The sequence below is a fragment of the Hirundo rustica genome (genome assembly GCF_015227805.2).
Source record: "Hirundo rustica isolate bHirRus1 chromosome Z unlocalized genomic scaffold, bHirRus1.pri.v3 SUPER_Z_unloc_BUSCO_334667at7742, whole genome shotgun sequence".
Lineage (NCBI taxonomy): Eukaryota > Metazoa > Chordata > Aves > Passeriformes > Hirundinidae > Hirundo > Hirundo rustica.
This window is the reverse complement of record NW_026690193.1, coordinates 5,477-25,280: the sequence shown is the minus strand read 5'-3', so window position 1 is coordinate 25,280 and position 19,804 is coordinate 5,477. Positions and strand designations below refer to the sequence as shown.

Below are 19,804 nucleotides of genomic sequence, written 5' to 3'. Positions count from 1 at the left end.
GATTTGTTTACAGGGAAAAGGTAAACAAAGAATTAGCATCTCTGTCCCAACATAAAAGTGAAGAATAGATCTCACATTGTTTGATCACTCCAATTTATCTGGTTTGGTTTATTTTTTTCACTTCATCCCCTGTCCTGCAACCTGCAGATCAAATGGGAATGGGGATGTCTTTGCTGGGAATGCAGTGAATATATAAAGTACCTGGCAGATATCACAACAGCCTCTGAGTTGGATTAAACAGTTGTCCATGCTCCCAAAGGAGGGCTTTTCCATTAAAGGTGGCAAGCTTCTACCCAGGAACGTGATTCTGGCTAAGTGCCACCTGAATTATGTCTAAAACGTTGCTTGATTTTTCTTACTTCTTATTTCCCCTCTTGAGTTATTTGGGATAGAGATCTTTTGCAGTTTCCACCAGATAAAATTTTCAGCTCTCGCATTGAAGCCATCTGCATTGTTTTTCTCTCTCTCTCTAAACAGGTAAAAACTGATGTGCAAGTTACAATGCGCTCAGTCTTTGAGAAGTACGATGGCAAAAGCCCAGAGTCTACAGTTGTGGATTACCTGCAAGAACAGGTAAGAAAATATTTAAGCATTGTTTGGAAAAGAACAGTTGGGTCCTAAACAAGGAATTTCAGCTGGGAAAGGAGGGGAGAGGATGAGTGGGGCAGTATGCTGGAGCTTGGCTCTGTGTTTAGCATGCAGTCCTCCTAGACAGCTTGAGGGTGTTCCTCCCTTTGCAGAGCTGGTGTGCTCAGGCTCCGGGTGTGAAGTTCATGTAGTGAGGGCTGTGGTTGATATGAGTGACATTTGCATCAGAGCAAGTAAGTCCATGTGAATAACTGCTGCTGAGAGCATTGCACCATAAAATAGCGGGATGATGGAAGACCCTACCCTGCAACTTGTCACCCTCCTATCGGAGTTTTCACAAAGGATAGACTAAGAAGGATGCAATAATGCCTGAAGGAGATTGATTTACTACATTTATTGTTTTCCTGAAGCACCGCTGCTTGTAAATCTGCTGGAAACTAGTGGCAGCTGTGGCCCACTATGCCTAAGAGAGGTTTAACTCGACGTGAGCATCCATATATATATGAACATATATATATATAAATATATATATATAAATATATATATATAATGTAACTAGTAATACACTAGTAATATACTAGTGTATAATCTTATGTAACTGCTGTGTAACTGTCCTGTGTTTGGTAGCTTCACTGCTGCGGGGTTAAGAACTACAGTGACTGGACGACCACCCAGTGGTTTAATTCCACTGGGAACAACAGTGTCCCCCAGAGCTGCTGCCAGCAGGAGGCCAAGAACTGCACAGGGCATCTGGATCAGCCGCAGGAGCTCAACACACGGGTGAGGATGAGGGGCTTGGTTTCAGAGTTGGGAAATGCTCATTTCCAGCCAGGTGGAAACCGTGGAGGGAAGCACGCCAGGCAGAGTTCAGGGATATGTCCATAGCTGTAGTTGTTTAATCAGATCTGGGGCAGATCTGAGACTGATCACGTTCAGTCTGGAGGACTATGATGCTGCCAGGGCTGGAGCCCCTCTGCTCTGGAGCCAGCCTGGCACAGCTGGGGCTGCTCAGCTGCACAAGAGAAGGCTCCAGGGAGAGCTCCGAGCCCCTGCCAGGGCCTGAAGGGGCTCCAGGAGAGCTGCAGAGGGACTGGGGACAAGGCACCCAGGGACAGCACCCAGGGAATGGCTCCCAGTGCCAGAGGGCAGGCACAGCTGGGATCTTGGGAAGGAATTGGTGGCTGGGAGGGTGTTGAGGCCCTGGCACAGGGTGCCCAGAGCAGCTGGGGCTGCCCCTGGATCCCTGGCAGTGTCCAAGGCCAGGCTGGAGAGGGCTTGGAGCAGCCTGGGACAGTGGAAGGGGTCCCTGCACATAGCAGGGGGTGGCACTGGATGATCTTTCAAGTCCCTTCCAATCCAAACCATTCTATTAACTCCATAGCAGGTTCTCCAGTCTGGGGCATAAGTTGGCTTTTATAGATACCATTGATGGCCTTCTGCCTCTGAGTTTTGGGTTCTTGTTTAAGCGACCTGAGCTAGAGGAAATTCAGATGTAGCAAATGTCAGTAGATTGCAGTTTGTCAGTGCCTCTCCTCGTGCAGGGGGAATAAGCCATCAGGTCTGGAAGACAAGAATGGAGTTTCTCAGTTCTGCAGTGCTGGTTAGACAGGCCTTACCAGGCCTTGAGGAGAGCTGGGGGCGGTGAAAATAATAACAACTTCCAGCTGGAAGAAAACATTTTAACATGTTTTTACCTCTTTCATGGCAGGGCTGTGCACAGGAAGTGGAGTCTGGGCTGCAGAGCGTTATCAGCTATGCCATGCTTGTAATCCTGGGGTTGCCATCGTAAAGGTAAATGTTTCTGCTTCTTCCCTCATGGAAAATAGTAGTTTGCCCTTGGAATTTGGGTCTTTTTCATCTTCACTGTCCTAATAGCCTACAGCTTTCTTCTGCCTCTGAAGCAGATTCAGTCCTATGTGTCCTCGCTTGTGTTTTTCAGCTGTCTCTGTTTCATCTGCCTGACAATGATGGGAGGGATTCAAATGACATTAGGGGATTTGGGATGGAAATTCAATGTGGAATCTGTTTTGTCAAGGAGTCACAGAATCCCAGAATGGTTTGGGTGGGAAGGGACCTTAGAGCTTATCTCATTCCACCCCTTGCCATGGGCAGGGACAAATTCCACTGTCCCAAGTTGTTCCAAGCCCTGTCCAGCCTGACCTTGGACACTGCCAGGGCCTGCCCACCTTCACAGCCAGCAGTTCCTTCCCAGTATCCCACCCATCCCTGCCCTCTGGCAGTGGGAAGCCATTCCTATCACTCCTTGTCCAAAGGCGTGCTTAAATATTTTGGAGAACTCATTTTATCCCAGAACAATCCTCGCCTTTCACTGAAATTTTCCCCGTGGGAAGATAACCAGTAATTAATGTGAATGTATTAATTAATGGGACAAACCAGACAGGAAACACTCAAGCCGGAAATGTTAGTGGGAATTGGTATGCAAAAATAACACTTTCTGTAGATGTATTTTTAAATGAGTTTTTTTCTTATGATGAAGTCATCCGCTGTGTAGGTGTTCAGTCTGAGGACTGAAACAGAAATACAGCAGGGCTAAGTCTGTTGTGCACTCCCTCTTTTCCAGTTCTTCGGCATGCTGAGCGTCTGTGTGCTTACTTGCAAGAAAGAAGAGAGTGGATATCAGCCTCTTTACTCGGGGGTGTTTGCTTAAAAAAACTGAAAAGAACAGTCTTGCTTCCTGATGATGAAATTGACTTGTGATCATACCACAGCTTTCTGAAACATTATGCTAAGTTTGGACCTGTGACTACAGGTGTGCAGGGTGGTCCAGTAGGCTCCAGAAAGAAACTTTCTTCTGACCTTTTCTCTGCCCCAAAAACATGCAGCAGAAACGTTATATTTTAGTCAGTAAACTGGTGCACACCACAGGAGGGGTTTTTCAGTTGTCTGCACAAACCTATCATCCCCATGATGTGGTTTAAACAATAAAAGAAAGTTCTGAATGCCAGGTTTAAATACTTTTCATAGGCACGGGGATCTGTAGTATGTTTTTTCCACATCTGATTGTGCAGTTTTTCTGGTTTTTTCACCTTTCTTATGTCATGTGTTGTAATTCTGTTTCCTGCAGAGGTTGTTAGTGCAAGACAGCCCTGTGTTTAAAGTCTGGAACAAGCATTTGTGTGGTTGCTTGGAGCAGCTAGCAAACATGAAAAAAAAGTTTTAAGCTTTTGGGCTCAGAATTCTCTCCCTTTTGTTTGTGTGCAATCTCTTAATTATTGACATTAAAAATTCCTTCTGAAGCAGGACTTTTGAACATTTTCTTCCTCTTTTTTTCTATGGTTTGGCTTGGGGGATAGTGCCATACTTCCACCCTGACCACGCTTCTCTGCAAAAACGTTAAAGACTCATTTTTGTACAAAGCAATTTCAATAACTTGCTGTAGAGCTGCTTTTGCACATTTTCTATTCTCCTCAATTCTGCTGGACACAGTCACTTATTCCTTGGACTGCATCCCTGCTTTAACACAGTCCTTCTTTAACTCGCTTGTATGTTAATCTGTTTATAAACTCTTCAGGATTTTGGGGATAGAGAACGGAAGGAACTGTGAGCTTTTATGTGTCAGGGAATTGTGGAACAGCAACAGAGATTCTGCTGATTCCTTCCTTGGAGAGATAAGCAGTCCGTCCTTAACAAACCTTTATATTTGTAGCTATTTAGAAAAAAAAATGTATCTTGGGATCCGTGTAAACTGTTTCATTATCTCCATCCCTACTCCAAGAGAAAAATAAAGCGATGAGTGACAGTGTCCTATAGGAGACACACCAGCATCAGCACGTGTATGTTGAAAACGGAGTTTTTACTGAGGTCTTTGTCTTCTGTTAAATGCTGAAATAAACTAAATTTATACAACCAAGTAATAAATGGTGTGGCGGTTGTTGGTCGATTCTATCACAATTCCCTGGAGGAAGTAAAGTCCTGAGGGGCGGAACAGGAGCGGGCGCCTGTTGGCGCTGCCTCGGGGATCCATCCCACCCGGCTCTCCTCAGCGATCCTGCCTTCCCTTCCCGCTGCGTTCAGCGATCCCGGCTCTCCTCAGCGATCCCGGCTCTCCTCAGCGATCCTGCCTTCCCTTCCCGCTGATGTTCAGTGATCCCGGCTCCCCTCAACGATCCTGCCTTCCCTTCCCGCTGCGTTCAGCGATCCCGGCTCTCCTCAGCGATCTGCCTTCCCTTCCCGCTGATGTTCAGTGATCCCGACTCTCCTCAGCGATCCCGGCTCCCCTCAGCGATCCCGCCTTCCCTTCCCGCTGCGTTCAGCGATCCGGCTCTCCTCAGCGATCTTCCCTTCCCTTCCCGCTGCATTCAGTGATCCTGGCTCTCCTCAGCGACCCCGGCTCCCCTCAGCGATCCCGCCTTCCCTTCCCGCTGCGTTCAGTGATGCCGGCTCTCCTCAGCGATCCCGGCTCCCCTCAGCGATCCTGCCTTCCCTTCCCGCTGCGTTCAGCGATCTCGGCTCTCTTCTCACCCGGCTTTCTTCAGCAATTTCGCCTTCCGCCCTTCTTTCCCGGTCCCCTAAGCGATCCTGCCCAGCTCTCCTCAGGGACCCGGCCTCCCTTACCGCCTCCCCCAGGGATCCCGCTTTCCCTTCCCGCCCGGTTCCCTGAGCGTTCCCCTCAGCGATCCCGCCTTCCGCCCTTCCTTCCCGTTCCCCTCAGCTATCCCGCCTTCCTTCTCGCCCGGCTCCATTCGGCGATCCCGCCTTCCGCCCTTCCTTCCCGTTCTCCTCAGCGATCCCGCCTCCTTTTCCCATTCCTGCCTTTCTACCCTGCTTCTCTTTGCAGTACCGTACCTTTCGCCTTTCCTTTCCCGCTCTGGCCAGACTTGCCGCTTTCCCTCTCTGTCCTCTTCCCTCTGTCCTTTGTGTCTTTCAGTTTTTTGCTCGCCTTTTGTAAACGTCACTTTTGTGAAATTACTTGTACAAGAGGAGTGTGCCTAGTGAAGGAAGGAACCTGTTTCAAGCCTAGCGTTAGGATTACATGACCCAAACAAATGTGCATTAGGTGGGCGGAAAATATGCAGTAAGCGGGCGTGCTCATGTGAATTTTACTACACAGTAAATTTACTATACAGTAAATATAGTGAAGATAGATGTAATTTTACCCCTTGGCAAGCTGATTAGTGGGAACTTCCTCCTTGCACGCTGCGCTGAATATACAATGTCTCCTTTCTAAGGTGAACTTTGTGTTCACAGAGCCCCTAAAACTGACAACATCCTTCGCGCTCCTGCTCCCCTCAGAGCTCCCGCCTTAACGGCTCTCCTCCAGACTCACAGAATTACAATCAAAGGTTGGAAAAGACCTCCGAGATCGTGCCCCACCTATGACTGATCCCTTTTTGCCACCCAGACCACAGCACAGCCACGTCCAAGCGCTCCTTGGACACCTCCAGGGATGAGGACTCCAAACCTCCCTGGGCAGCCCCTTCCAACGCCAGAACGCCCTTTCCATGAGGAATCCCCCCTGAAGTCCAACCTGAGCCTCCCGTGGCGCAGCTTGAGACCACACGCCCTTATCCTATCACTGGCTGCCTGGGAGAAGACACCAACTCTCACCAAGCCGACAACCTCCTTTAGGGCCCCGCATCCCTCCCCGGCTCCCTCAGCGCTGCTCCCGCCCTTCCCGCCCCGTTTTACCCCCTCAGCGTCGCCCCCGCTCCGCCCTTCCCGCCCTCCCCTCAGCGCGCATGCGCCCTCCCCGCCCTCCCAACGTCCGCCCGAGCGCGGCGGATTCAAACCGCGGCTCGAACCGGGACGCGGCAGCCGCGCCCTCCCTCCTTCCTCCTCCAGCTTCCTCTTCCCCCGGACCAGCTGCCACCTTCCCCGGCCCCCGCGGCTGAGACGGTGCGACCAGGACCGGGAAGCGCTGGCGCTGCGCCTGGTAAAACCTGAGGAGAAACGGGCGCTGCCGCCGGGCGCAGCGGGCGGCCTCCATCCCCTCAGGGAATCCCGACCCGCCTCGGAGCGTCCTTGGTTCCACGCAGGTACGGAGGGTGGGGAAGGCAGCTGGTGGCTAAGAAAGGAATTCATAAGCGCGGCAGTTGATAGTATTTTAAGCCAACAGCGAAATAAAGGCGTTTTTAAATTTTCCGAGTGTGAGCCGCCGGAGGGAGCTGTGTGAGCGCCCAGTGCCGGGCCACAATGTTGAATGCGGGGTTTTGTCACATTGTGAAACTTCTTCTTTTAATCAATACCTGTCTATAATAGGGTTAATAACTCTATTGGTATAGACAATATAGTAATCGATATATATTGTTCTTTTGGTGCCTCCCGACTTCCCTAATAATAATAACTCTGCTAATTTTTTTTTTTTTTTTTTACACAATTGTTTTAGAAAAACACACCTCTTTAAACATCAATCATCTGATGTAGTCTCCCTGAGAGACTTCTAAAACTGCCATACATAAGCCAGGTATTTCTTGTTTTTGCAGTAAATTCCAACTCCTTTTTCAGTGGACACTTGTATATAATAAGGATGCTCCCGGCCTCATGAGGAATCACTGCACTGATATCACACTGCATTTATCTCCAGCGTCCTGGGAAACTTGTTGGCTTGTCTAGTGCCAGTCACTTTATGCTTCCCTTTCCCACCTTCAATTCAGTAAGATAAAAGATAATTACTCCACTTACTGTTTTGTTTATGTTCCCTTTGCTTCTTTGACAGATCAGGGTCCTTCTAAAAACTCTGCTTTTGTAAGCAATGTTTGCAGCTTGGGTATGTGTTAAATTCCTGCTTTCATTTTTGTTCCTCTCCAGAGTGATGATGAAGGATATGGTATCCCCAACCCTGGAAGATTTATGCACCCACATCAATGAGAAGATTTCAAATGTTAAAAAGTGTATCCTCTTGAGAGACATCGGTAAACGAGACCAGCAGTGGGGTTTGGTTTGCACTTCACTCCAAGAAGGACACCGAGGGGCTGGAGCGTGTCCAGGGCAGGGAAGGGAGCTGGGGAAGGGGCTGGAGCCCCAGGAGAGGCTGAGGGAGCTGGGGAAGGGGCTGGAGCCCCAGGAGAGGCTGAGGGAGCTGGGGAAGGGGCTGGAGCCCCAGGAGAGGCTGAGGGAGCTGGGGAAGGGGCTGGAGCCCCAGGAGAGGCTGAGGGAGCTGGGGAAGGGGCTGGAGCCCCAGGAGAGGCTGAGGGAGCTGGGGAAGGGGCTGGAGCCCCAGGAGAGGCTGAGGGAGCTGGGGAAGGGGCTGGAGCCCCAGGAGAGGCTGAGGGAGCTGGGGAAGGGGCTGGAGCCCCAGGAGAGGCTGAGGGAGCTGGGAAAGGGGTTGAGCCTGGAGAAAAGGAGGCTCAGGGGGAACCTTGTGGCTCTGCACAACTCCCTGACAGAAGGGGACAGCCGGGGGGGTCGGGCTGTGCTCCCAGGGAACAGGGACAAGAGGAGAAGGAACGGCCTCAGGCTGGGACAGGGGAGGCTCAGGTTGGACATCAGGAGGAACTTCTTTATGGAAAGAGTGGTCAGGAATTGGAAGGGGCTGGAATTCTACAATTCCACCAGGGAGGTGGTGGAGTCCAATCCTTGAAGGGATTTAAAAGCCATATGTTTGTGACACTTGGGACACGGGTCAGTGGTGGCCCTAACAGCGTTCTGGGCAAATAGTTGGACCTGGAGGGCTTTTCCAAACTAAGTGATTTCGTGAACTCTGACTGTGTGGAGTACAAGGCTGACAGTTTGACATGCTCCTCCTGGATGGATATGGTGGCTGGGGGGGAGTGAGTTGGATAATCACTGCTTGTGAAGGGGAGGAATATCAGATTTTGGTTTTTTTTCTTGGAGACTGTCTCTTAATGTTCTCTCTTTTACAGGCAAAGATGAAAGCCGCAGGCCTGTGCTTCGTAAAATACGGAATGAGGTGATCCTTATACATGAACTGCTGAATAAAATGGAAGCTGAAGTTAAACAGCAAGAAAAACTGAGGGATTTGCTAAAAGTATCCTTTTTCTTTTCCTGTTCATAAAACACTGAAAGATTCAAAGAAATCTTCACTCTTTGTATGTCATGGGTTCTTTTCCTAGATCCTTAGTGATGTTTGGATGGATGTGCTTATAAGAGAAACTGGGGCTTGGAACGGACCTGCTGATGGTTTGTTAAGCAGTTCCCCAGAACAATGAACATAAAAATTGTATTTTTCGAGGCTTTTACATAGAATCATAGAATTTTAGGATGGTTTGAGTTTGAAGGGAGCTTAGAGCCCATCCAGTCACAATCCCTGCCATGGGTAGGGACACTTTCCACTGCCCCAGGCTGCTTCAAGCCCTGTCCAGCCTGGCCTTGGACACTGCCAGGGATCCAGGGGCAGCCACAGCTGCTTTGGGTAACCTGTGCCAGGGCCTCACACCCTCACAGGGAAGAATTTATTATTAGTGGCTAATCTAAGTCTACCTTCCTTTATCTTAAGGCCATTAAAAAATTAAAAGAACATCTTTGTCCATGGCCTTGTACACATGTCTTATCATAATAGATACAGTGAACTAAGGAGCAGTTCTACTTGCACATGTTCGCAGTAGCTGCACAAAGTATTCAGTTAGAATATTTGTGTGTCATTCTACAGTGTGTTTGCAGTGCCTTTGTTAAGTCTCTTTTGGAAATGTAGTTTGGGGAATGGAGGTGAGTTTATTGTAATATCTCTTCTTCACTATCTCCATTCCCTGACCAGAGTTTGCTGAGGGTGTATTGCTAAAGTTCCTTGTGCCTGCTCAAGTTTCTCTGACATTCCAAGGGCAAGGACAGATGCTCCTTCCTGTTTATCTTTACTAGTTTCCCTGGGGAAATTATGGGGTGTGGAGGTAAGATGATGGGGAGACCATAAAGGACACCTCTCAGTAAAGCTGAAAATTAATTTAGTATTTCCCCAATTTTACTTGCTTGATGTTAGCAGTTTCAGATTCCTGATAGAGTCTCCTATTAATTTCAGGGCATCCAGAAGGCTGCTGAGAGAGATGAAAAGGAAGCACAGCACCTCCTTGAGCACATTCCACCCTACCTGCCTAAACCAACCCGGAGCTGGTACGTGGTACAGGAGCCCCGAGGATTCGGGCTGCTCCTGGCAGCGCTCAGTTGCAGGGCTTACAGCTCTGCTCCTTTCACTCCACATTAACTGTGACATTTTGGGAGCCAAAGCTGTTGTGTGTATTGATTCTGGAGGTGGCTCTTCTCCAGGCTCGTGCTAGCACCTCAACGCCTGTCAGGCCAAGCCTATAAAATACCAGCTTGTTCCAGCTGGAGCTCCCAGGGATAGGTGTGGTGTAGTAGAAAGCAAGTGCTGCTCTGAGTCTGAGCATCCTTCCTTTAGAATCACAAATACACTGATTTTATAACTGCAGTGCCTACAGACTAAAGGGTTAGCGACCCAAATGCTGGGTCACTAGAACTCAAGTTCACCACTGCTTTTTCAGATACAATTAAAACACAAAAATGCTCTAACTCAGTCATCTTTCTGTGGGACTTTGAATTCTGTTTGTGGTACTTTGTCCTCTTTTCCTACAGCAATCTTGTATTTAATTCAGCTAGCTAGGGCATCTGCTTGCCTTGGAGAGGGCTGTGGTAAGAAGCTTTTCAGAGTCAAGTAGCTCAAGTGTGTGAAAATGACAAGTATGTGAAATAACAGCTGTTACTTGGAAGGCTTCTAAGACATTTTAACCCTGAGTTTCTCGTCTGTGTCTCTTTCCTGTTTGAGCTGCTTTTTTTTTCCTGGAGTGATGCTAGTGTATGTCAGGTGGGGTCACTTGCAGAGTCCTTTTACATGGGGATCCCAGAGTTTCTTTCCCACCTCACAGCTTGTCAGAAAGAAATGCATTAGCTTGAATTCAGTGCTTCCAGTATGTGCTCTGAGTATACCAGCCTTACTTGGTCTGGCTCCTAATGCCAGAGAAGCCTCAGTCTCAAAACATGGCAGATGTATTCCAGCGAAGTAAAAAGTTAAATTTGTGGAAAAAGGATTCCAAAAGAGAAAAAGTAATGGTAATTTTTGTTGGTGTGTAGCAATATGGTCATTGGTAGGTATTGTATTGAAATGGTTCTTAGCTGGTGGAGGGATGACTTGTGCAGAAGCTTTTTTCTTATTCCCACCCTTTAGACATGAACCTCCCAGTTTAGGAAACAACCTCCCAAAATGTCTCTAGAGGTGTCTTGATCCTTTTAGATTCTTGAGATGTTGCTTTGTGCGTGCGTGTGTGTGTGTAAGAATTGAAGTTTTTCAGAAATTACCACTTGGGTTCTGCCTTCCTGTCATAACTTACTTCCTTATCATAGGAGATCCTTTGTCTTTGTGTTAGCTCCTGGAAATTGTTTATTTGTAAGTGAGGCTTGTTTGGCGATTTGTGCCACCTCTGACACCAAAAGATTCTTTGGGATGTTGGTTTCCCATACAATCTTGTCCTGCTTGTGATCAGGAAGTTAACTCTGATATGACTTTAGCCAGTTCCTCCCTTTCTAGAGAGAGCCACAATACGTAAAACCAACCAAGCTTTTCTGATAATTTTCTACAGATTGCGCTCAGCCAGCTCACAGCTGCTGTTCTGTCACTGTCAGTTTGTTGCTGCTTTTTTCTTGAGTAATAATACATTGTCTGATGATGCCATTTGTCAAAACACGCATTCTCCTTTTGTCCCCATTTTGTCACTTCTTGGTGCTCACTGTGTTGTGCAGTGGAGGGTCAAGGAAGTGTAAGAAGGGACATAATTGTTCAAAACCCGATGTATCAATGTAAATATGTTTTCAAGCCTCTTCCCCAAACTTCCCTGTCCTGGCCTCCTCCCTTTCTGTTCCCCTATGTCCACAGATCTGTGGGGCTGTGAATACTAGTGGGCTGTCGAGTGATTTTTGTGAGGTAATGCAGAAAGCAGAGGAGCACTTGAATGCTGGTGAGACAGACCTTGAAGTCCCTGGGAAGAAGAAAACGCCCACACAGAGAAACTGAACGATTCATGGCTTTAGCTATTGTTTCTCTCCTGTAGTCTTGGGTTTTCTGTTCTTGTTTACCAGAGGAATGTCACTGAAATAAAAAGCAAGTTCAGTATCTCTCAAGCTCTCTGTATCCCACGTATTTCTTGAGAGTTTCTCATTCCGCCAGAGCCAGATTTTGTAAACAAGCATCAGTTTTTTCCTTTCCATGGTTCAGGTCAGCAGTGAACGGTGTCTTTACCACCTCACTGCAGCAGTGCAGGGACAAGGGAGTAGGTGGGAACACAAAGGAGGGACGCCTGGGGCTGAGGAATCATCTAGAAAAGGTTTGTTTCAGTGTGATAGACATCAGGAGGCTGGAGCGTGGGAGCATCGAAGTTTCAAGACGTGAACTTGCTTCCCTAGGTTCTTGTGTTTATCCTTTCATTCCAAACCCACCTCTACCACCCTCCCAAAATCCACCCCCCTTCCCTTCCCTCACGTTTGCTGACATTCCCTGCTAGCAGCAGGGTGCCAGTATTGGTTTTGTTGTTGCTGTTGTTGCTCAGCTGCAAACAGATGTTCTTCGGGTGATGACATCTGAGTAGGTCTGGCTGCAGATGCGCTGGGCTTCAGAAGGGCTCTGTGTTGTGTCCCAGCGCCGAGCAGCGCCGCTCCCGTCGCTGTGTCACCGAGCTGGCGGTGTGGCAGCCCAGCAGGTGGCACTCGCTGCCCTCTCCACGGCCCTTGTGTTCCTCGGGGGTGGGACACCGGGGCACTGTCACTTGTCGCAAGTGACGCCTCAGATCCTGGCCCTGGGGGCCACAGGTGGGGCACGGCTCTGGCGTTAACTGCCGTGGGACCCCGCCTCCAACAAGGATCTCTTGTGGGACAGTCAGATCCAAGCAGAGGATTATTTCTTTGTCCGGGTCAGCTCTGTACTGCTTTAGGTAATTCTGCTGCACATCCCAGTGATGTCTGTGTGTTCTGGTTGGCCATTGTTGGAGTCCAGGCATTCCTTTGGTTGCCCTGGAGGGTCAGGGACCTGGGCAGGGGGGTCTGGGACCCCAGCCCAGAGCTCAGAGAGACACTGGATTTGATTTCAGTCCATGGGAGAGGCTTCTTGCACTGCAGGAAGGATTGCAGGCCACAAGAGTGTAAAAATAGTAGTTTAGTATATCACAGGGTGAAAAAACAGTGAGTTTGGGATTCTTGGCATTGAAGTGAATGGGGCAAGATGGAGAATCTAGGGCGTTGTCCCTTTCTCCTTCCTTCTTGTTCCCTCACTCCATTTCTGCAGTGATGTTGGCACAAAGTAGTTAGTGAGGATTGCGTCAGAGTAAAGATGACCTTTTTAGTAATAGTGATAGACATTGGTAATAAATAGTAAATAAAGAATACGTGGCAATTAGTATAAAAGATAAGGACAGCCCAGAGACGGGGGAGTCACCAGATGTCTGAGCTGCGGCAAACATCTTTTAGACACTGAGAAAATTGTAAGATAAGAACTAATAAACGAAGCATGTAACCTTGAAGACTCTGTCTTTTCCTGCGTTTGGCACAGAGCTTTGCTGAGGGCCAGAACTCTAAAACCACCTGAATGCCGGGGAATTTAAACTCCTGCAAAGGAGCCCCCGACAGGCCATATGCATCAGCTTTTCTGTCCTGCTGAGGAGCAGCTGGGTGCAAGGCTGGAAGATCCCTTGGGGTTTGAGGCTCTAAGCTGAGGGTTTAGAGGAAGGGTGAATTAATAAAAATAATGTTATAATAATCAAGAATGAGTCAGGAAATTCTTTGACCTTTTGGATCTTGCCTTAAAAAAAAAAGATTTAAAGGTATTTTAAAAAACTCTGTCTGCTAGATGGTGTTGAATTTCTTTGCTTCAAATGTTTAATGGATGAGTCAGGCTTCCCAAGATTTGAACCTGTTTCAAAGAACTATGAAGTATTTCTGCCCGTTAAGGCTGCAGCTCTGTGCTGTGTTTTATCTGATAAAAAGCCAGGCCTCGCGTTGTGTGAAATGTAATGGTACATTGAATTCTGAGCTGTGCCGTGCTGCACTTGGATTGCTTCCAACTCACCTGCTGGCAGCCTCTGTAGCAGAGAAACCAAGAGCTGTCCTGAAATCAGCTGAAGGATGCCATTTGAAACAGAGTAGGCTTGCTTTACTGATGTTTCTTTTGTGAAACGACATTAATTGTGTTCATCCAGCATAACAGATAGGCCGGAACTTAGGTCTGTGACTAAGCAGACTTGATAGTGTAGTGGAATTCTCCTTCCTACTTTACCTGCTCTTTATACACTGAATATTCCTTCATTTTACAGTGTCACGGTACCAGCTGTGAAACACGAAGGACAAGCAAAGGCTGTAGAACCCAAGCATGCAAAGCAAACCCGCAAAAGAGACAAAAGTCATTAAAGAAGCAGCATTAATAACCACAAAGGAGTTTGAAGATATTCCTAAGTAAGTAAGGCTTCCCTTACACCCTGGCTTATCAATTTGGGTGGTACACATAGGTTTGGGAGAATGACTTCTTGCAGAACTGGGACTGACAGAGATGAAATATTTCATGGGCTGAAACCTGATAATAGATCCAAACAGTTTAAATGTAATGCTAGCAAACCTGAACATCGAGTGAATGGAGTTAATTGGGCTCCTTTTTTTGCTGGTATTGAGAAGATGAAAACTGATTATTAAAATCCACACCTCTTACCTCAAAGTCACTGTAATTTTATGGACAGAGGTTTATTACCTAACAGGTGAATCATCATCTTGTTTTGAGAGCTGACATTTAAAAAAAAAAAAGGTGCCATCATCTCATAAGATGAAGGATTTGTTTACATATAAAAGGAAAAATAATGATAAATGCTGGTTTTATTTGACCCAGCTATTGGCTTCTGGAAACTTCAAGTCTTGACTTCCCAATCTGTTTTGAGAGAGGAAAAGCAATCAGACTTAAAAGCAAAAAAGGCAGTTTGTACTGAAATTCCTGAATTTCTGGAATAGAAATTAGGTTGGGGTGTTTTCCTCTAACATCTGGACCTGATTAATGGATATCCTTGTCCGAAGTCTGAGATATGGGAATAACTTCTTAAATGGCATTTGGGTGGCATGGGTGAATGTTTCTGCAAAAGTAAGAAATCTCTCTTGATGCCTAAGGCTAAATTGTTATTGAAACTCTAGATTCACTCTGTTCCCTGACAATACCTGTTTCAATAAGAAATATGTTTTTGAGTCTGTACTTTACTTGAGGCTTTCCAATTTTTTTTTTCTGTAGCCTTCAAAATTTTCAGGTGAGTAATGCCCTTTTTCTTCTTTATCCTGAATGCTGAGCTAAAGATAAAGGACTTCTGGTTACTTCTCAGAAGAGCATGCACCTGGTATTTTTATTGTGCAGAGAACCTCAGGTGTGTTTTGTGGATTTACTCCCTTAGGGAGTTCTCTCCTGATAAAATTATGGGAGGATTAAGCTGGAACATAGGAATTTTTGGTCTTTATCTCTGCTGCGGCAAGAGAAATAGACGCAGACCGTTCCAGCCAGTATTGTTTTGACTTCCAGTCAAGGCTGTGATCTTCCACATCACAAAACAGGTGGGAGCACACTTGGGGGACATGGTTTAGTGGTGGCTGTGCTGGGGGGAAGGCTGGACTCGATGATCTCAGAGGGCTTTTCCAGCCTAAAGGAGTTTATGATAACCCTTGAAAGCGGAAGGTTTTCCACTGCTGTTCATGGGCGTGGAGGATGGGGACAGAGGCTGGGCAGATCCTCTTCCTATTCATTACAGATTCACAAAACCACAGAATAAGCTGAGATGGAAGGCACCCGCTGTGGAAATGTTGCAGCTGTGTTGGAAGGCACCCATTATGGAAAGGTTGCAGCTTAGACTGTGCTGGTAGAGCTCTAGAAATAATTTAATTTTATTCAGATGGGAGAAGCATGTTTGTTCTGTGGAGGAAAATTTACATGAATTTCCATAGATCTATTAATCTACCAGTGTTTTCTGTGCCTGGCAATGTTGTAGTACAAGATTGAGGGGGTACTTGCAATTTCACATACTGATTGACCAAATCTAAGCAGCAAATTCTTGTAATACAAATTCTCTTGGAAGAATGAGAATTCGGTTCAGGGCCCAGTTCTTCAGGTAAACACTAGGGGTGGGAGGTGGTCACTGAAAAACTGAGGCTGTTTTCATTCGCTTTGTGCTGAACATGAAGAGAAATCTATTCCTAACACCATCAGGCCACTAAAAGGGACACACAGGCTTTAGTGACTTCATAGTCCTGGGACTGGGCAGCTGGTATTTAGCAAAGGTACATGCTGTGTTAAGGGGCAGATGTGGAGCACCCTGATCAAACAGAACACTTTGCACAATAAAAAACTTGCAAATTGTCCTTCAAATCTGTGGCAGGAAGGTGCTCTTTAGAGGAACACAAGGACATTTCAAAGTACCTGTCTTTGTTATCTTTTGGCTTTGAGGCAAAGGAAAATGCTTGCTTTATTCTATGTCTAGAATTCTTACTGCTTTCTAAAACTCTTACTGCGGAAAGTATTTTAGATTTTGTGCATTCATTATAACTCTCAAGTCTCAGAAGACAGTGGTTTGGGAGAATAGATGGCTATTTTAGCTCATTTTTGAGAGAGCAGGGGGTGGCCATTACAGGCTTTATATCTTTTAGAGTCGTGTATATGTGATATATTGATGTTATTCTTTTCTCTGAGGAACACAGTGCTGTGTTCTGGTTCTCATACCTATGGAAAAAATGCTTTGAAAAGGGGCTTAAAAAGAATGTGGATGAAAAAAAGAAACTGACCAGATTTTTTTTTTTTTTTTTTTAAAGAAGAATTTGAATTTTATTGCATTTGGAACAGTGAAGCAGATTTGAAGTGATTTTAAATCTAAATTAAATGCCTGAATTTGGAACTTCTCAACTTTGTATTTTTATATGAGCGTACGGATGGACTGAAATAAATGTCAGCATTAACGGGTTTGCCAGCCATGGTTGGGTAGAAATATGAGAGGGCTGTGGGACAGCTGGAGTTTTTATGATCCTTAGTTATGCACAGAATAAAAATTCCGTTTGGTTTTGACAGAGTTTAATTTCAGATTAAAACATCTTGGAAGTCTGAGGACCTCTCAAAGAGCATTTGGTTTTTACATTTAGGCAACCCAGTCCTGCCTTTCTGTTTCAGCTTCAGCATGAGCTGAGGTGCTCCCTTGGCTTTATGGAGTGTGTTCACTGTGTGTCGGCAGTGGGAGCACAGGAACTTAAATAAAGGTATTTTATACCTCCGGGCTTAGCCTTCCTCGCTCTGCTCGCTCCCCTGTGGCGCAGGGGAGGCAGAGAGAGCAATAAACAGCAGTTAATGTGCGCAGGCAGAGCCTTGCTGTGGTTACAGGCTGTGTTTGTGCTGTGGCTGCATTTCAGGGTTGGAAGTGCTGCTTTTATTACTGTGCAAAGTAGAGCCTTTATATAACTACGAGATGGCTGAATTAATCAAAGTATCAATAAAGTTGAAAGCTGTTCGCAAGTATCTTAGTGGCTACCGAGTTTCAGACTGGGTTTGGAGGCAGAGCAATTGCTTTGGATTCAGTTTTTACACGCCTCCAGCCTGCCTGTCTCTCTGGCAGGGACTGGCTGTTGCTGAAACCCACAGGACTTGCTTTGAGCTGGCAATTGCAGAATGCCTGCCTGAATTCTGGTTTGGAATACTGAACTTGTAATTGGTTATCGGCTTCTGCTTTGAATTCTTTGTATGTTCTCCAAAGATTGGGCCTGTCTGTTCAGATTAAAACAAGGGAGGAACTTGCTGTCCATCGTTCTTTTCAGTCTTGCTGTCGCCCACAGCTTTTAGCCACCTGCTCTACTGACCTAAAACATTCATTCTTAAAATGAATTGTAACACTTGTGTGATTCCTCAGGTCTGCAAACCGACCCTGAATGAAACACAAACAGCTAGGTTTGGTTTGTTGAGCAACTGATCAAAGACCCCGGGACAATGCAAGTTGCAAGGCTGCCCTGGCTCTTACTGCCATTTTGGGGGGCAGGGGTTGTGTTGTATTTAGCTTACTGCTTGTCATTTGAGTTTCAGATTTCATTTTTATGTAATGGTTTCTCAGTATGCAGCACAGTTCCTTTTCCTTGAAGGCACAGCTTTACATCTATAAATACTGAATAGCCTTACTTGCAAATATTCCAGTGTTCTAGTATTTCCACATCACTTTGTTCCTTAACTTCTGTGCTTCCTGTACCTCTAGGCTGTTATCAACAGACCTTATTCTTCTAGTACTAGTATTATGAAATGCTCTGAGAGTTCAGAAATGGATGCTGGTGGTGCAGAACCGTATCTTCACAGCTCAGTAGACTGCACAGTCAAACACAGAACACAACACAAAACTATTAGTTCTTCAAAAAACCCCAAATAATCACAAAATCACGGAATGACTGGGTTGCAAGACACCTTCAAGATCATCAAGGCCAACCCGTGCCCTAACACCTCAACTAAACCGTGGCACCGAGCGCCACATCCAACAACAACAACAGAAATATTAAAATATTTTTAAAATAAAATAAATGGCCCATGGTGGGCACGAGGACTCTGCACGACATCTCCACGCCCGATCTCCGATTGTTCAGCACAACTGAACAATAGATGGCTGTAACATCAAACACAGGTTATTTGTGGTGATAATATGAACCAAATTGTGCTCCTAGGCAAACATTTAATTTCATGCTGTTTTCTGCAAAGTTACTTTATTTTCCTGTGTTTGTAGTTTAAGTGGTACGCTATAAAAGCAATCTTTATTCCATTTTGAAAAGATTTTTGCAGCTTATACGCGGAATGCATTCTGCTTCTTAATTTAGCTTTCTAATATTTTATCTTTCTGGATTAGGTTCTGTCATGGCCTTTTTCCCTTCAAGATTGTTAAACAATCAAGGACACGAACAGAATAACTACTACATGTATTCATTAACACAAAGCAGGGGAAACTGCCTCTAACTAGGAACGGCTTGTTCAGTTAAGGTGACGAAAGAGAAGAACAAACACGGAACTTTGTGACTTTCTGGTTACTGATCCTTGTTTTTATTTGTAGGTATTTGAAAGGCCGTATAACGTATGATCAGGTTAACGCAGTTGTTCAACAGATGAACAAGGCTGTGGTGGACAAGTACAAGATCTTGTATCAGCCTTTGAAGTCTATGAAAGCACCTGTCAGAAATCTCTACCACAGGTTTGTGGAACAGGAAAATAAGGATACAAAAGGTAATTTTTTTGCCCCCTTTGTTAGTACCAAACTCATAACTCTTGGTTGTTGCAGGAGAAGTATAAAAATACAGGTCTTTTTTTCAGTATTTCTGACTGAAGAGTTTTCCCATAGTGATTGGAATCATTTTTTAATGTTTTCATTGAAAATACATCCCTTTGATGGGGTGTCAAAGGCAAAAACTTTGAGTGCACAAAGATTTAGTTTGGAATCACATAACAGGTTCTGGAAAGTTTGATAACCAAATCACACAAATGTATTCTCAGGTCTTCAACTTGATGGGACATGAACCATTAAATATTTGTTTCTGAAGATGGGAAATCTGGCTAATTAATTGTGCTGCAGTGGTTTGTAGAAAAGATAAGTCTGTCTGATAATCTTAAGAGTTTTCAGCTTCTCTTAAAAGCGTAGAGTAGTGAAACCAAAATACCTTTCTTTCAATTGAAGAGCAAAGTTGCACTTCCAGGGTAGTTTTTTCCAAAAAATATGTGGCACAGTGGATCTGTGATATTAAAGTCGCCTTTTTGGCATGCCTTTCCTCTTGAGAACAAGTGTGTCATTTTTCCTGGAGGGATGTAGTGCACATGTCAACTTGGTGTTGTCCTTACAATGCTCTCATGTTTCCAAGTTCAGGCATAAAGAGTGGAGCAAACTCTCTTCTGTCTCACAGAAAAAGAGCTGTCTCTGACAACGCCATGGCACCCACTCTCTGGTTTTGCCCTGGATAGAATGCTAGAACTTCTGCCCTGAGGATTCACTGGTACTCAGGAGTCCCCTGAAGACAAACTACAACTTCTCCCTCCCCCTGCCCCCTTTCCCCTCCTTCCCTCCTTCCCTCCTTCCCTCCTTCCCTCCTTCCCTCCTTCCCTCCTTCCCTCCTTCCCTCCTTCCCTCCTTCCCTCCTTCCCTCCTTCCCTCCTTCCCTCCTTCCCTCCTTCCCTCCTTCCCTCCTTCCCTCCTTCCCTCCTTCCCTCCTTCCCTCCTTTCCCTCCTTCCCTCCTTCCCTCCTTCCTCCTTCCCTCCTTGCCCTCCTTCCCTCCTTCCCTCCTTCC

At 46.1% G+C, this 19,804-nt stretch overlaps 2 protein-coding genes across 2 annotated transcripts in view; both read left to right on the top strand.

Annotated features, from left to right (window-relative positions):
- Positions 1–5: 5 nt before the first annotated feature.
- LOC120747605 (tetraspanin-36-like) lies at positions 6–4,454 on the top strand (the record flags this gene model as incomplete). The annotated part of the gene is made up of 5 exons (XM_040053622.2): positions 6–20; positions 478–573; positions 1,216–1,368; positions 2,297–2,366; positions 3,156–4,454. Coding segments are annotated over 5 exons (435 nt in total), but the record flags the coding sequence as incomplete, so codon positions are not given.
- A 1,861-nt stretch (positions 4,455–6,315) lies between these two features.
- Positions 6,316–19,804, top strand: part of SKA1 (spindle and kinetochore associated complex subunit 1) — a gene marked incomplete at its 3' end in the record, with an annotated part of 18,961 nt that continues 5,472 nt past the window's right edge. The window contains 7 exon segments of the mRNA XM_040053621.2: positions 6,316–6,584; positions 7,357–7,460; positions 8,412–8,536; positions 9,521–9,612; positions 13,812–13,875; positions 13,877–13,950; positions 18,582–18,751. Of these exon segments, the coding sequence (XP_039909555.1) occupies positions 7,361–7,460; positions 8,412–8,536; positions 9,521–9,612; positions 13,812–13,875; positions 13,877–13,950; positions 18,582–18,751 (625 nt within the window).